We start from the raw sequence: 17,296 nt of genomic DNA on the forward strand, positions 1-17,296 counted from the left end.
TATATTATTTGTATATGTGTGAACATATAGTATGAAAATTTTCCGCGCTTTCTAAAAAAACATGAATTTAAAAATGTTTTTGATTGTTCTCCCGCGATGGCCAGTCTAATGTCAAAAATGTGTATCTCGACGCGATGACAGGCAATCTTCGACAAAGATGGCGCTGATTTATGTTATGTCAGATTTTTAAAATTGATTCGAATTCTCGTCGAATCCTTTTTTTTCTTTTCGATAGTATGCTAACGCGAAAATCGAATTTCCCCGTTGTCTATTTTCGAGCTGCTTTTATCGCATGTCGTGTGTCGCGCGACTCCACAACGTAGGCGGAGACGTGCGCGGAAAGTCACGTGTAATATCGCGCGTAGGGTTCGGACTTAACCTAGCCTCGTCGTCGAAACCCCCGAATCAGCGATCACTCGTCAGCGTCGTGAGACTTTTCGGATTCCCCTCCGTGGAATGATAATCGCGAGTTTGGCGTAAGAATAAGCGAAAGAGTTCCATCTGTCAAAATCAGCTGTTTCTAATCGCCGTTTGAAGAGCTGACTGGTCGCACGAGATCCCGAGAAATATATATGCATATATATATGTAGGTAGTATTGTGACAGATCGGACAGAGTTTCGAGAATAAAGCATCTTCGCGAGGGATTTGGATTCGCCCTAAATCCCTCATTCCACATCGCGCTTCTGCATCTCCTGCAGCCTCCCGGGACACGTTCGAGTGAATGCGGTTAAATTTAACGCCTGGCTGAAATGCCGAAGATAAGGATCAAGCAAACGCCGAACAGTCTTTGGTTAAGGCAACGCGAGCTAGGTGTAAAATTCCCGCTCGGCCACAGTGACAATTTTCACAAGACCCTCTATTCCTCGATACAGCCCATCACTTCGTGGGATCACGGGGACAATTTGACCGCCGCAAGACACGGCGGTGTATTTAATTTGGAATATTCGCCAGACGGGTCAGTAATGTCATCTGTAAACTCTTATGTATCCTAATTAATTTTCTTGAGCTCCAAATGCGACGTTTGTTCAAACTTAAATTGTATTTATGTGCTTTGCTGATCTCCGATCAATGTTACAGGTCTCTCCTGCTAGCGGCATGTGAGAAGAAAAGTATTTTAATGTTTGACCCATTATGTAGGAAGTTGATACATGCGATAGACAATGCTCATAATGACTGCGTTAATTGCGTAAGGTTTGTAAGAGCCTCTTATTTAGATTCTTTGTGAGAGAAATCTTGTTTGATAAAGAAACAATGTATAACACGTGATGTTGTCAATGTGACTAGATTTCTGGATCAACGTATGTTTGCAACTTGCTCTGATGATAGTACAGTTGCTTTATGGGATGCCAGAAACTTAAAGCAAAGAATAAGGACTCTTCAGGGACACTCTAATTGGGTCAAAAATATAGAATATAGTCCAAATGATAGTCTATTATTGACCAGTGGGTTCGACGGTAGCATATATACTTGGGATATAAATAGGTAAACACACTGTTTAATTAATATCTATGCAGTTTTTTCCTCATTTACACTTATAAAATGATACAATGTGATAAAATAATATGATTGTAATTGTAATAATGTGTTTTTTGCAATGTATGTTTCACAGTTTTACAGAGAATAGCTTTGTCTTTACTCGTGTATTTCATACAAATGGGCTAATGCGATCAAGACTTACTCCGGATACTAGCAAAATGTTAATATGCACTACTTCAGGATATCTCATTATAATACACAATCTTAAACTCAGTACACTAAGTCAGGATTTGGCTGGATTCAAGGTAAGAGCCCTTATTACCCCTCCATCAAAATCATTTAATGATCTTATAAATCCAATGACCCTAAATTCTTATAATTTTATTCTTGCAGCCAAATATGTATAGATTAATGCAGTTATCGCAGACTACTATACCAGTTGCAGCTAGTTACACACACCTCTTTGCTCACGGCCGTCCCCACAATAGAGTCGAGTTCCTCACCGATTTTCCCGCGGGCGACGACGCTGAAGTAATATCTAGTTTACAAGTTCATCCTCAAGGATGGTGCGCCTTGTCTAGAAACGTCAGCATCGGAGAGAAATCTGAGGTTTGATTTCGGATTATTCAAACCATTCCATCTTGACTGAAGAAAACCCTATTTAACTCATTCTCTTTCACTCTACAGTGGACTTGCATTCACGATATACAGGAACGCGAACCATCCAGCATCGGGGAGCAAGTCAACGAGGGAGAAGAGGGCCGTTTGACGAGCTTGAACGTGGAAGAGTTCGAAGACTTTCCGCAGTCACAGCCGTCACGTTCGGGAATCACGTCTTCCTTCATGATAGAAAATACGAATCGCCCTCGAATAGTACACGATGTATCGTCGGACGTGAGATCGAACTCGTTCGAGCCACATATTCGCATGTCCACGGACGCCGCGCCATCGTCGGTCAGACCGTCGTCGAGGGCGACAGGTTGGCAGACTACAACGACCCACAGAAATCTACAACATCAATCGAGGAACCCTCGTCCGGATAGAAACGCGACGAGGTCGAACTTCGACATGCTCGAGGTCAGTACGAGCTCCGCCAGCGACGCGAGGGTGAACCCGACGAATCACCACGATGACAGATCGGAGGATCGGCACGACGTGGACGACAATAATGACAATTCGGCATCTGCCGACGAAGCGGATCGGGAGGGTACGCGAGAGTACAGATCGCCCAGACCGCACTCTCGGATAGATTTGCGGCGGCGTAACGCGATCGACAACTTTTCCACTGGAAACGTAGAGCTGCATGTGAGTACGGGCGACGTGTGGGAAGCGCTCGTGGCGATCAGGGAGGCGAGACTTCGTAGGGAACGCGAGAGGGAATTTTACCCGGGCGCCGAGAGGAGGGACTGGCTTTCCAGATCCAACAACGGCGTCAGCGTGAATATTCCTCGTTCGTCCCACACGGTCGTGATAATCGGCGATCGGGCTCGGGTGCAGAATCTGCAGAACCGGCAGACTCTACAAGCTATGTACGCGATCCCGAGGAACCACAAGATCCATCAGAACACACCCAGATTGACGCACTATATTGAGGAGCCGAACGTCGGTTCCGGGTATATCAAGGAACTTTGCTTCTCCGCGGATGGCAGATTGATATGTTCGCCCTTCGGTTACGGCGTACGATTACTGGCGTTCTCGAGCGACTGCGCCGAATTGTCTAATTGCGTCCCGCCCGCCAACGAGTCTGTGCAGCTTCATGAATTAGCGACACACACTGGTCATTCCGATATTGTGGTTAGCACGAAATTCTCACCCAAACACTATTTGTTTGTATCCGGCTGCCTCAGCGGGAAAATTGTCTGGCATCAGCCGGTGGTTTAGCTAAATTGATAATTAATCTTTATAGACATACTTTTTGTTATTTTTCATTCATCGCGGTCCCTTGGTAGATACTTGATATACTTTGCAGCTTTAGAAAAGATCGATCTGTGAGAAATTTTTTTGTTAATTATATATAATTATATATTTTATATATATATATGTAATTATAATTATATAATTATATATACAATTATATTATTTATATATATATGTATGTGTATATATATATATATAATATCCATATAATTTGACTTTTATGTACTTGTAATAGGTCGTTCCACATTTTCTACTATTGTAGTTGTATTTCGCACGTTGATCTAAAAAATCAAGTTTTACAAAATAATTATTTTATATTTAGAGAAAAAAAAGTAAAAAAGAAGAAAAGATGCTAAAAAAATCATATTTCTCAGTTCTCTCTCCACATATATAATGCATTTGTGGTTGCATGATTTATATAAATATATGGTATAATATATATTGGATAAACAATTATTCAATGCTTCAATGCTATCTAATAATTGTGGCTAATGGTACAATGACAATCGACAAAAAACAATGCGTTATCAGAATCTTACGTTAATAATGTAATTAATTTTTCGATTTTATTTTCTTACTAAGCAAGCCTTTCTTATGATCTTTTTTTTGTTTGAACAATCGAATAAGAAGTAAAATTGCTTATTTTCAGTTATCAAGATTATCTTTTCATTAGATCTAGCAGTTTTCAACTTTATGTATCAGTTGATTGTATCTTTTTACGTGAAATTTTTCTGGAAAATATATAATAGTTAATTTTTTTCTGATTGCTATTACGCTTAAACTTAAAAGCAATTTATAACGATTGTGTTTACTTCTCGTACAAAATGTGTGGGAATATATTTTCTCTAGTCGTTATTAGAAGTGAATTGAGAAGGGCAAATTTATTCGACTTGCAAAGTTTCAAGTATAATTTTGTTTGAAAAGCGAATGTCTATTACGATTTATAAATATAAAATGTAAAATATTGGAATCGAACTAATTTGTCTTTATTGCGCATTTGACGCTCTAAGCATCAAATATATTATATTGATGTAAATTTATAAGTTATGATTTAAACAATTAGGTTTATGTATATATAGTGACATATTATATAGTATAAAGAATGTTTATATCAGAAGACACGAGTCTATTATTTAACAGAGACAATTTGATCAAGAAAAACTATTCTCTCTGATTTAATTACTTCATTTTATTTGATTTATTTAGAATCCTCACAAATACACTTTATATAAAAAAAATACTTTATATAAAAAAAATACTTATGTAAAAAAATGTATCTTTTACTTTCATTGATGAAGTACAAAGATTGTTATTTTTCTAGTACGTTTAATTTCTTTGAAATTGTATATGTATGCCTGATTAGGAATCGTACTTTTATTTATTAATCAAATATATAGTATATCAATAGAGACAAGCAAAATAAAATGTTCGATCAAATATTGACATTTTATCAAAGATCGCAAAATTTTAATGAAATGAGAAAATTGATTCCACGATTTTTGTTAAAATGTTTATCGTAATATTTATATTTATAGCGCGCGCTTATATTTTTTTACGCTCCATTGTACGTGTATATTATGTTGTGAGATTAATAGAAAGCAAACGAGACTGATTGCTTTGATTGTATTGTATGAACTGTCTATACTTTCAATGAATGTATAAAAAATTTTCTAATTATTATTTTTATTTACAGAAATCTGAATTAAAATCTCATGAGAGATTATCAAAATTGTCGTATATCTAATAAATTTATCACTAATAATAGTAGAAAATGCGGAACATCCTCTTCTTTGCATGTATATATATATGCATATCTGTTAACTTTCTTTCGAAAACACGCGCATTGACAGATCATAAAAATTGACAACTATATTGTACATGTTATATTACGATAATAGTATAATGTTGATAAAAATGTTTTCATTGAAAGAATCTGTGAAAACAATTTGGAAATCAATTTCGAAAATTTAAATTGCAACTCTTTACAAGAATTATATAATTAAGAAAATATATTTTTCCGATCAATACTGTATATTGAACACCTTTAGAATGTTAAAATTTAAATTTTTTAGAAAGGCAAATTGCAATATACAGTCATGTAATATTGCGATAGATGATATTTTAATATCTTATGGTACTTTTATAAGTGAAAATTTGAAAGGCGTTATAATTTATAACGCTTATTATTAATGAAGAGAACATGTTTGTTTGCTTTTTTTAAAGATATCTTTAAAATCATAACTAACAGTTTGTTAAGAAGAGAATTCTCATTGAGCATATTTACGATATATACGGAATAAAATTTAAAATTAATTGAGCGAAACATACACATGTACGCAATAGTGCATTATATAATAACATGCAATACTAATTGTAAATGTATAGAAAAACTCTGTCATTTATAGATATAAATTTTATCATCGAGAACGCATGTGTGACTGGGTGTAAAGTTTGTATATTATTGCTTAAAATTGTAAGAAAATAATTAACCGAGTGTTCATATTATATTTGTATAACTTATATAATATTATAGGGATATATAAATATATATCCTATAATATATATATATATATGTAAATATGCGCGCGGTTACATATATTAAGAATAATCCGCGTTTAAAGTGTTCTATTTAGCTGTTCGATATGTATTCTCTATCCACATATACATACTTTGAAATTTTTTTAAAATTATTAATACAGACACAATACCAGATTATAACGTCAGCAGTGAGAAATTGTGTCTTTCTCTTGTGATATATGTTGAAAAAAGTTCTTTTTACGTTTTATTCTTCCGTTTAATATTATATAAGTATAAAATTCATGAACAAATTCTCTTTCTGTGTATAAATTTAATCTAAAAATATTCTCTGCATTTTATTCTGCTTTGAAATAATTAACTTTATTTTTAATAATTATTAACTTAATGTTATTATTATAATTAATAGGTTTAATTATTAATTATAATTAATTTATAATTATAATTATTAATAATGTTAATTTAAAAATCTGCAGCGCGGACGTGGATATGCCTGTGTGTGTGTGCTTTTACGCTTATATTTTTGCAGAAATTAATCAGATTTTGGTACATATATGTAAAACTATCTATCATTTCCTTTCGTAGGTATGTACTTAAATTCGTGTACGGAATTTCGTAAGAATGTAAAAACGTATGTGCAATAGACAAGGGTATGACGAGACAGTAATTGAAGATTGTGTGTGTATTATTTCTTTTTCTCGATAATTTTTGGTGACAAAATGGCTCAATCTTGGTTTTCGTACATTGTAATTTTAACGTTTTGTGTATCGATTATTTTGTATAACATTTGTTTTCTATTCTTATGGAATAAAATATATCATCGTAATTATGTATATCGCATGAGTTTCTCCTTTTATATCTAATGTCGATTGCAGATTCTATTAAAGCATAACTTAATTAAAGTAATTTTACTGAAATCGCGCGCGGAAGAATGTGTATATTTTTCTTCGATTATTGTTCTTAAAAACTAGGAGCTAATATACGCACAACAATTTGGTGACCTGTGTCAAGATTACCTTTATTAACAAAATTGCTTCAACTTATTTACAGATAAAAAAATTCCAGCAAAACTCAACAAATACCTGTTGCTGCAAACGCCTCCGGCGCTTGGTTCTAAGTTGACATCTTCAAACGTCTCGATCGGATTTTCACACTGTGTGTTTCCAGACATGACAATTCCGTTGTCTAATATAGGAAAACAAATTCGCGCCTCGATCGAAGAACAAAAGGACATATACTTAATCCTTTTTTCCAGATATAATAATATAATATCTAAAAAAGCGTCGTAAAAATGTCTACATAAGCCATACAAAAAAAAAGAAGCCGTCGATTGTACTTTTACATTGTTCACAGTAGCTAGTGGCTACCCAGGTAGCAAGCAAACGCCATTTTGATGTCAAGTAACGTCTAATAATCGCAGGTAGCAAACTAATGTCATTAAATGTCAAAATAATGTACGCTTGCTACTTGGGATGTCAAAGTGACGTCTAATGACGTCAAAATGACGCCTAATGACGTCAGTTTGCTACTTGAATGCGCGAAGGATGTCGAATGACGTCATTAGATGTCAAAGTGACTTCTAATGATCCCAGGTAGCAAGCTAACGTCATTAAACGTCAAAATAACGCACGCTTGCTACTTGGGATGTCAAGTGACGTCTAATGACGTCAGTTTGCTACTTGGGTATGCGAAGAGAATGCGATCGAGAGAGCGATACCAGAAGAGCGAGACGCAAGAGCTCGACAGGCGGATTGTACTACTTGTATAGGAAACCAGTGGGTTTTCTCATAATGTTAGTAAAGGCCTTCCCCAGGGTTAACGCAAGTTGGAGTATATCGTCTATTATTTCTGAACGCGAGTCCTATATTCTCACGCGCGAAAGACGCACTCGGACGATCCTGCGAGGATCCTACTGATGATATGCATATATCTTAATCGGAGAACACGAGGACGCCTTCAACGAGTTCAGATCGCGCAATACGCCACGATCGTCATCAGTACGATAGATCCGAGATTACTGAAAAGCGTCGCTCCTCCGCTGGCTGCCTCGACCTGTTCGCGTTCCCGGCGACCCTGATTGTCGCTGTACGAGTCGTCTCGTTGAAAGTCCGCGCTGGACATCGTTCGACTTCCCTCCGGCGTGGATCTCTTCGTTCTCTCCACCAGAGTCAGCCTTGTCTTGGGCAGGAGCTCGGGGCGAAGCGGCAGATCCGCGTCCGGTAAACGATACTTCTTCTCGTACGACGAGCCGTTGATGCGCATCTCGCCGGGAATCAGCGGAGGAAGCTCGCCTTGAAACTTACCAAACTGTGGCGTTCTGCTGAGCAAGTCCGAGGTCAGTCTGCCCTTGCCGTCGCGATGCTCGATGTTGGAGATAGACCTGGCCAGGCCGGTGGAATCCTTGAGTTTCTTACCGTCATAAGTGATCAGCACGCCGGAGGAGGAAGGCGATGGTAGCTGCTCGGGTCGCGTCCTCGCGAACGGCGGAAGGTAGTAAGTATCCAGTCTGAGATCGGCTGCCATCTCCATGTCGTCGAGGTCGTCGAACCTTGTTGAGTAACGCGCCGGAGATGTCTTCTTCTTTCGCTTCCTGCCATCGAAGGTGGATGTCGTCGCAACGGGATACGATGGCATAAAGACAGGTGAGAACTTGTCGATTGTCCGATAATCTGGACGCTTCCCGTAGACTTGCTCGTCGTCTTCGTGCCACGTACTTTTATTTGCGTCCGTCTTCTTCTGTGCGACATCAGGCGCGGTGTCTACGACGTTTCTGATAATTGGCTTGAAGCCACCCTCGATGACGATGGAGTCAGGATCAAAGCCGGTGTTGCGTGCGGGTTTCAGAAGCTTCCACGAGGGTGGATCCATAAGATTGTTGGAGATTTCTGCGGTGATGTCCGATGAGCCTATCTTCGCCTCGAGCTTCGCGCGTTGCTTCGTATCGATTTTTTTTGTGGGTTTCTCGACCAGCTGATTAGCCTCTTTGTCGATCGCCGTTTTCGACGACATCGTCGTCGTCGTCGTCGTCGTCGTTGTTGTCGAGATAGCAGGCGGTCGATAAACAGACTTTTTGCGCTCGATGAAGATCGACCGCGGTGGCGACGACAAAGATAAGGATGGCAGTGATGGCAGTGATGGCAGTGATAATGACAACGGGAACGGCAATGACAGGGCGTTCGTTGTGGGTATCATATTAGCTGTTTGTAAAGTCTGCAACATCGGACGGCGCGTTAGTGTCACCGGACTCACCGGTCGGCGTATGATCATCAGTTGGGTCCTCGGAGGTTCGTGTTGATGATGATAACGAGGAAGAGGCGGAGAAAGCTGATGGCGAACGTAGTGATGATTATTGTTCGCGTAATAATGCGGTGCTCGGGAGTATTGTAACTGGCCGTGGTTGTTGCTGGCCACCCCTACGTAAGACAACTTTGTCCCGTGATTCAATGAAGTTGGTCGTTGGTGATCTGCAACGAGGTTAGACAATTGCTGGTTAGTGGAAGTCTGCTGCTGAATCTGCTCCCGTCCAAGCTCCGTGAGATGACCGGCACGAAGGGACGACGACTTCTCGTTAGTTTTCGTGACCGGCCGATGTTGCTCTCGTTGCGAAGCTTCCTCGTCGCGATACGCGTCCTTCAGACGTGCTTCGGACGGTGATGATGATGATGATGATGATGATTGTAAGCGATCGTAATTGTTATTGGCATTCGTTAGTAGCTGCGGGTAATGTGAGGCACTTAACTTGCTGTTAGTCGTCGTATGATGGGGATAACGATGACCGTAATCGCGGTGAGAATGATGAACATGCTGTTGATGAAGAAACTCCTCTGGTGGTGTTACCTTGCTTGCTACGGCTATGCTAGCGCCGTATTCTAGATCCTGATCCGCCGGCTCATCCTGACGACCCTTGGCCGGCTCCACGTACACCTCGTGCTTCTCACTGGCTGACGACGATGGCTCGTTGGTGACGTCGCAGCTGTCAAGAACATTGATTTTCCAACCTAAGTAACGATGCGTGAAACACTGAAAAAAAATAATTTCATAAAGTTAGAAATTCATCCAGAGATATTTTATCATATTTTATGTGCGTAACTATATTACCTGATAATACACCGTGTCGGGTGTATTTTCGTCAGGCGTCCATTCCACGATACCCGGCTCACCATGGTCGCATTCAAGGGTCAGAGTGCGCTGATAAGCTCCAAAAGACACAAAGTCATCCGCCTCTGGTTGATTCTGGTCGTGCACCCAATTGCAGAGACGACCTGTGCCGGTGGGGATGACCTTACCACGTTGTCGTCGCACACCGGCAAATATCTTTACTTTCTGTCAAAGTCGAACGAGAAGAGAAGTCGTTACAAATTAATAACTCTGTTTAATCCAAAAATCTTTTTAAATTACGTGTACTTTCATACATCTTTTCTATCTCAAAGATGTTTAGACAAGCTTTTAGATTCTTCACTTAACGGAGAAATTAAAATAAGAAATCATATGGCAAGTTAATTTTTTTTTAGAGAATTTTGTATGCAAGAGGGATCCTTCTTTACCGCTTTCTCCTCGGCCGTTTTGTGCTGGTAACCGCCTATCGGATCATCCGTGATGTAGAACGGGTGATAACGCGCCGGTACCTCCGAATCTGAGCCACCTTCCACGACGAAAGTGTATCTCTTGCCACGAATCACATTAATCTCGGGTATCAACAATCCATTGATGTACCAACAGATTCCCCAACCGACGTGACCTAGAGAGAAAGTGAAGCAAGGACTGGTTTGGACTACAAATACAGATACAGCTTTCTCGCAATACTTTCTCACGGAGCACCTAACGGCTCTAGAGTAAGTTGTACGAATTTTGATCAACTCTGTGAAAGCCTAACTACACCCATTTGAAGAGCTAATCAAAATATCATATAACAAAGAAGGAAAACATGAGATTTTCTAATGCTATAACATTCGCAAGTATAATTCTTTACCAGTAATAGCTGGATAGCCGTGTTTTCCTCCAGTGGGTCCCAACTGCGCATAAAAGACACCATCATCTGGCTCGTGACATTGAATAGGCGGTATCTCCCAAGCGTCATTCGTAGGCGCCGGTGCAGGAGTCGCCGGCAAACGTGGCGGTCTGTGGCTAGCGCTGACAACCTGCTGCTATTTGAAAATATCTTTTTGCAAAGAAAGTATATATGCAACACCCTCTCTAATTATATCGTTTCGATTGCAACAACTTACAAGAGCGTGAGTGTCGCTTTCTGTTTCGCCGTAAGTCGAGGTCTGTTCCTGATCAGGCATAGGACAGTTCCAGACAGGGGGTCTGCTGAACTCGATGAATCGATCGGTCTTCAGGTAGCGGCTGTGAAAACTGACCTCCTGTCGCTCGTTCAATGGTCCGATGGCCCAGATGACGGCCTGGGATCTATTCGTCAATATCGGACGGTCCAATTCATCGCTGGCCTTCAACGGTCTCTGATACGTAACGATGCTGTAGCCATTCACCATCGCCGCGTTCAATAATCGCACCGACTCCGTGTTTTCCTTCGAATGAAAAAAACCAGTTGTTATTTTGCTGCACGACAAAGGGTGCTGTTCCTGTTGACACAAGTAACATTCCATCTCTTTCATTATTCCTGAATGTTAGAAAAGAGAGAATAATGCTTGTGTCGATTTGTGTCAATTTATGTCACTAATAGAAAAGCGCCTAATAACAACTTGAAAACTTTTGAAGCGCAGATCTGTTTGCATGTACCAGGATTCGCGCATCCGGACAACTGCCTCGGCGTCCCGAGCACTGGGATTTGGCGTCCAGGAAGTAATCGACGGCGTATCCTTGCAAGGTCCGCTTGTCGACCCACGCTACGGCGACGTCTCCGCCGATCATCGTGCTCTTTTCCGGATCCGCGGATAATCCGAAGGCCATATATTGTTCGGCATCTATTGGTAATTCAATTTTTATAATTATACATATTTACATATTTCAACTCTACCATATATATATTTTTCAAAAGAAATGTTTTTATTTGCAGAGCGACGACTCGCTTATTAATATATGGAGATTTATATATACCTAATTTCGCTACGAGCTGGACAACTATGCTGTCCCCGGCTACGGCCCATCGCACTTCGAAAGCCAAGCCGTCGTCGAGAACTTCGCAGTTAAGTTTTGACTGAAATCATATAATTATAAATGATCGAAAACTGCAGTTACGACATTTCATGTTGAAAGATGATTTGATTGCTCATATTAAAATATAAAGTTTGAATTGTATGTAAAAAATACGTTTATTTGACGTATAATGTACATGTAGAAAATGAGTACAAAAATATCAAAAATATATAGTACACACATGCGCGCGCGAACGAATATGTGTGCATATGTATAATATATATATATATATATATATATATATATATATATATATATATACATACATATATATTATGTGTGTACATGTTAGATATCACTCACAATAGGTATATACATATATAAAATATATACGTATATAAAAAAAAATTATAAGATTTCTCCCACACACGGATAGTGCGAGTGAAATTTTATATATAAAAAGATTAATCAAAGCAAGACTATTTAAGAAATTCCACATTTTCCACGATTATAAAATATAAGCCTACAATATATAATGCATATACGAATAGCAGAGCCTATACGATTAAAAAGAAAAGATAAATAGTTTGTATCTTTTTTCTTCCCAATTAAAATAAAATCTCTTCCTTCTTCATATATGTAATTATATCATTAATAAAATAGATTTTTATATAAAGAATTAAAAGGCTCTGGATATATATATATTAAAACATGTGTATTAATGGGCTAATTAAGAGTCTAACGTAGTAATTAAGAACTCAGCGTAATAATTAATACGCAAATTATTCTTTCTTTTTAAAAATTAAAATTTATTATTGCTTTAATATTTTAATTTAATAATTAATTATATACTGAGGATGGTCCAAAAATAGGACCGAAACGGTCGCTTTAAATAAACAGTTATTTTTACAAAAAAAGAATAATTTGCGTCATAATTACCATGTTAGGCTTTTAATTAACCCATTATTAGTCACTCATATAATTTTATGCGTTTCAGATAATAAAGAAACATCATTGCAAAAGGACAAAAATGTTGGAAAATTGGAAATTTCCTAAATAAGAAGTAAGTAATCTCTTAATAGATTAGGTGCGATAAAAGTGAGTAGGGTATCTTTGCGCGTTCACGAAAATAACACTGAGATACAAGAAATATCCGCGTTTCGGTCGCATTCGCACGGTCAATCATATTCAGTAACGCACGAAGGAGTCGATTCTCCTATCCCCTTGGAAGTGCAAGAGCCTCGCGTACGAATTCTGTTGCGGGTCGGTCAATCGAGGGCGCGAACGCGCGGTCGCGGGTTGCCGGAAGATCGAGGAGGAGGTCGAGGACGGCGACGTTTCGTCGCTCGCGCGATAATAATGGCTCCGATAGCGCGCGTCCTCAGCCGAGGGGGTCTGCGCCTGGGAGCGAAGCTGCTCGAGTGCGTGCGCGTCCTCGACGGCCCGGACTACTTGAATCTGATCGTCTCGACGGAGGAGCGGCCGATAGGTTGTCGGACGTTGCTGTTGTTGCTGCGAGAGCGAGCCCGCGAACGAGACAGCGAAAGGAGTGGGCGACGAGGAAGCGAAAGGGAAGATCTCGTATGCGCTTGTTAGCGCCCCGAACTGTCCCTGCCCTCCGCGATGCACGTTCTGCAACACAAGGACAGAGACAGGGTATTTATTTCCATGAACCAACAAGGAGAGGAAGTGAAATTTGTCGTTTGAAATCGAATTTCTTTGCCATTAAGGCTCCTGTCGCCTCGCCGACTAAGTTGGAATTGTGACGTTAGAGATGAGAAAACACTCGTTAAAAATTCTAAGATGTCATTTCGAAATAAAAAGATATTTCGATGAAATGACACTTAAAATATTGTTTCATCGAAATATCTTTTCATTTAAAAATGGCATCTAAGAATTTTCAATGTGTGCTTTCTCTGACGTCACAAGCTAACATACCCGTGGCGAGGATCCAGGAGGCTTAAATTAATTTATTTATTATTTTGTGAGATTGAAGAATGATATCGCCCCTTGAGATTCGGAGTAAACGAACGAAAAATCTCTTTGCGAAACTTCGGAAGAGCAGAAGACGATCTCACGTTCTCGCAGTCGAAGCAGTCAAAGTCAAGTGGTCGGGGGTAAGAGAAGAGGAACGCGAAATAATAATCGCACGTAATGTACTATAGTGCACACTACAACAGATACGTGCTAACACATTTCTTCATCGCTCCCTTCATCGCACTTGAATCAAAACGTGTCTGACATACCTGTGGCGAAACTCCTAGCATTTTCAGGGACGGCGGTACGTTCAGACTCTGCGGAATTTTCACGTGGCCAAAGTCAACGGCGAATGCCTCGCACCATACTCCGAAATGACCGAACTGATGAACGGTCAGTTCGCCTGGTAACGTCAGGACGATCGTCTTGCGATCGTAACGACGCAACGGCTCCACTTTGCCGTTTTCATCGGGTATTCGGATACCTTGCGATGACGGCGTCGAACCGGTGCCTACCCAAAACTTGGCATCTGCAAAATAATTTTGTTTATTATGTGTGTCAATCTTGTGCGCAACATAAATAATTTATTCATTATAAATAATAAGTATTTTAATTTAATTTTATAACATTATAAAGTTGATAAAGTTATAAATAATGAATTAATTTATTTATAATTATTTTTGAGAAATTAAAAGGATAAGTCATCTCTCATCCATCATTGTAATTAATGATTTAATAAATTATGCAAAACACTGTCTGCCACATAAAATTAAAGAACTCAACTTTTCTCTTGAAAGGGTATTTCTCGATTATGTAAGATGTTAATGTCTTGCAAATGTTTTAAGTTAATTAGTAGTTATTTATTATTAATGTTTGAAATTTAAAACTATTAATGATGATTAAAAATAACTTGCCAGGTGCTTCTCCGTCGTAACTGAAGTTGGGAATCAGAAGAGTCTGAGCATCTACAATGACAACCGGTTCGGAATTGACACCGTGTATGCCACTCAATGACTTTAGTTTCTGCGGTTTCGGAAAATCGAAGCCTCGTGGTATTTTGACGTCACCGAAATTCACCTAAACAGAAAAATAATTTTTTGCAAAAAAATTTATCATGTAAAGCAGGATATTCATTATATAATATATATAAATAAAATTAAAACATTCATTCTTTGTTTATCTGTAAGCTTATCAATCTTCAATCATGATCTATTTTTTAATTTATAATATATAATTTAGTTTTAATTTAATATATAATTAAATTAATCAACCAACATAACTCGAAAGGAATAAAATACAATAGCGAGTGACAATAAAAATTTGAAATGCCGAGCTTTTTATTATTTTTTTAATGAAGAGTTTAATAATTATTTATCGGAAAACTCTAAAGTCTAATCCCGGATATATCCTGGCAAAGCCTAGAATTATCAGACGATGCTTGATATATCGGATTGTATATTCCATTCACTTAACGCGCGACGGATCCAAGCGACTGTACGAGTGTGAAAGTTGCACTTCGAGAAAATGATGACCGGTTCCCAGCAACGAGCAAGTACACACAGCTGATATTGCGCGGACCAAGGTCACGAGCATGCGTATCCGTTACTTACCGAGAATTCGTCGCACCAAACCGAAAACCACTTGATATTGTTCAAGGTCTTGCCGTCCGGTAAGGTCAATGTGATGTCCTTCTTGCGGTATCGTTTAAGGACGTTTGTACTGTCGAATAAAATCGAAAGGAAGGTGAACGACTTTGAAGTTAACAAAAAATATGGCTATTATTACTTTATATGTGACAATTAATTACGTTCATCAGCAAGTCATATTTAATTAATATAGCAATATTTTGTTCTAAATGTATTATTTTATTTATATCGGTTTTACTTACGTTCCGCGTTCGTCACGCACCCGGAAGCCACCGTTACCTGGTCCCTTGCTGTTTCCGGCGTAAAAAAACGCGGCTGGAAAGAGAACGATAAACATTTATCGCAACAAGATCCTTAAGGAAAGTTCCCACTGTTAATGATGACGAACAAGGTGGTGCGAGCGAATAGATAAGAAACACGTTACACGGTTTCAGATTGTGAAGCTCTAATAAGCATCTAGATATCTTTATTAATCTAGAGCAGGCATCTCTCAGCTTGTTTGCGCATCAGGAGTACGCGTGCCAGAGAGATTTGGGAAAGTTTTTCCGGCACAGAAAAACTGATCGCGGTCAGTTTATATCAGGTCGAGGGAAAGTTTTCCCCAACAATTTTTCCATCGTCTTTTCAAAAATTAACGAGCAGAGGAAAATCAGTATTATGGTTTACTATAAAATTAATGTTCGAATATGCGTAATCATGTGTGTAACATAATTTTATTAAAATATAAATCAAAATGCGTTATGCAAATTTTCATCACAATTACGCAATAGTGGAATACGACAATTAACGTAATTTCATTTGATAAATAATTAAATACCGATAAAAATAACAATCAAGTTAGCCCTCTTTCCTTCAAAATACGCAAATATTCTTAATGTCGTATTAAAAAAAAATTAGTATGTCTCTTGTCGATACTTGAATTCACGCGATGTACCAACCTGGACCTTCGCCATCGTAAGTGAAGTCCTTGACGAATAGTGTCCTTGCGTCAACCGCGTAAACCTCGCCGCTCACGCCGTGATGAAGTTCAGACAGCTTACCGATCAGTTTCCCATAATACGCTCCGCTGCATATTTCTGTGAAAAAGCGAAATTTATATTAATCGATTTTATTATCAGTAGTATTCAATAATCAAATCAGTAATATTCAATTGGCGTAATTAAATATTAGTTGAATAAGTAAGATATTCCGCGTAAAATGGAAAGTGCAACTCGGTACGCTCTATAATAATTTCCAACATCGCGACAAATTTTTTATCGTGTTGTTTTTTACGTTCTACGAGGATCCGGATTAACGACAACATTAATAAATCACAGAGAATTAGCGTAATTATAGTGGAATTAGCAACAAGTGTAATACAATGTTGTGAGATTGAATAATCGATTAATCAATTATCGAGTTACATACGATATTACACGCATTTGAATAATTGCTAGAAAAAAGAAACTGCACATTTCGCGTTGGACTGTATATGAAATTTAAAAGTACAAAATATTGCAATACATTTTTTATACACATTTACATATGCATGTATTATAAGAAATAAAATTCATACATTTTTTCTTTGATCAAGTATACTTTGATCAATATATCCTTCCACATAAAATATTATTTTTATAAAATACCTATTTGTATAAAAATGCATAAA

At 38.4% G+C, this 17,296-nt stretch overlaps 2 protein-coding genes across 9 annotated transcripts in view; one reads left to right on the top strand and one right to left on the bottom strand.

Annotated features, from left to right (window-relative positions):
* Nucleotides 1-46: 46 nt before the first annotated feature.
* Nucleotides 47-6,762, top strand: LOC114935239 (DDB1- and CUL4-associated factor 10 homolog). Its single transcript, XM_029307989.2, has 6 exons — nucleotides 47-956; nucleotides 1,079-1,192; nucleotides 1,286-1,483; nucleotides 1,611-1,782; nucleotides 1,871-2,086; nucleotides 2,165-6,762. The coding sequence occupies exons 1-6, from the start codon at nucleotides 751-753 to the stop codon at nucleotides 3,356-3,358; spliced, it is 2,100 nt and encodes a 699-aa protein (XP_029163822.1). The 5' UTR covers nucleotides 47-750; the 3' UTR covers nucleotides 3,359-6,762.
* Nucleotides 6,462-17,296, bottom strand: part of Skeletor (DM13 and DOMON_DOH domain-containing protein skeletor) — a 20,948-nt gene continuing 10,113 nt past the window's right edge. For 6 of the 8 annotated variants that reach the window (XM_085479479.1, XM_085479475.1, XM_085479477.1 and 3 more), the window contains 12 exons: nucleotides 16,587-16,724; nucleotides 15,891-15,963; nucleotides 15,613-15,721; nucleotides 14,917-15,079; nucleotides 14,272-14,531; nucleotides 11,987-12,086; nucleotides 11,669-11,853; nucleotides 11,155-11,457; nucleotides 10,899-11,073; nucleotides 10,474-10,667; nucleotides 10,028-10,252; nucleotides 6,462-9,949 (listed from right to left, as the gene is read on the bottom strand). In XM_085479479.1, coding sequence (XP_085335605.1) covers nucleotides 7,895-9,949; nucleotides 10,028-10,252; nucleotides 10,474-10,667; nucleotides 10,899-11,073; nucleotides 11,155-11,457; nucleotides 11,669-11,853; nucleotides 11,987-12,086; nucleotides 14,272-14,531; nucleotides 14,917-15,079; nucleotides 15,613-15,721; nucleotides 15,891-15,963; nucleotides 16,587-16,724 — 3,980 coding nt within the window. In that variant the 3' untranslated portion in view covers nucleotides 6,462-7,894. The remainder of the gene's footprint in view (nucleotides 9,950-10,027; nucleotides 10,253-10,473; nucleotides 10,668-10,898; nucleotides 11,074-11,154; nucleotides 11,458-11,668; nucleotides 11,854-11,986; nucleotides 12,087-14,271; nucleotides 14,532-14,916; nucleotides 15,080-15,612; nucleotides 15,722-15,890; nucleotides 15,964-16,586; nucleotides 16,725-17,296) is intronic. The other 2 variants (XM_085479481.1, XM_085479480.1) reach the window with 2 other exon arrangements.

Source organism: Nylanderia fulva, unplaced genomic scaffold (genome assembly GCF_048542155.1).
Source record: "Nylanderia fulva isolate GAGA-0341 unplaced genomic scaffold, ASM4854215v1 Scaffold12, whole genome shotgun sequence".
Taxonomy (NCBI): domain Eukaryota; kingdom Metazoa; phylum Arthropoda; class Insecta; order Hymenoptera; family Formicidae; genus Nylanderia; species Nylanderia fulva.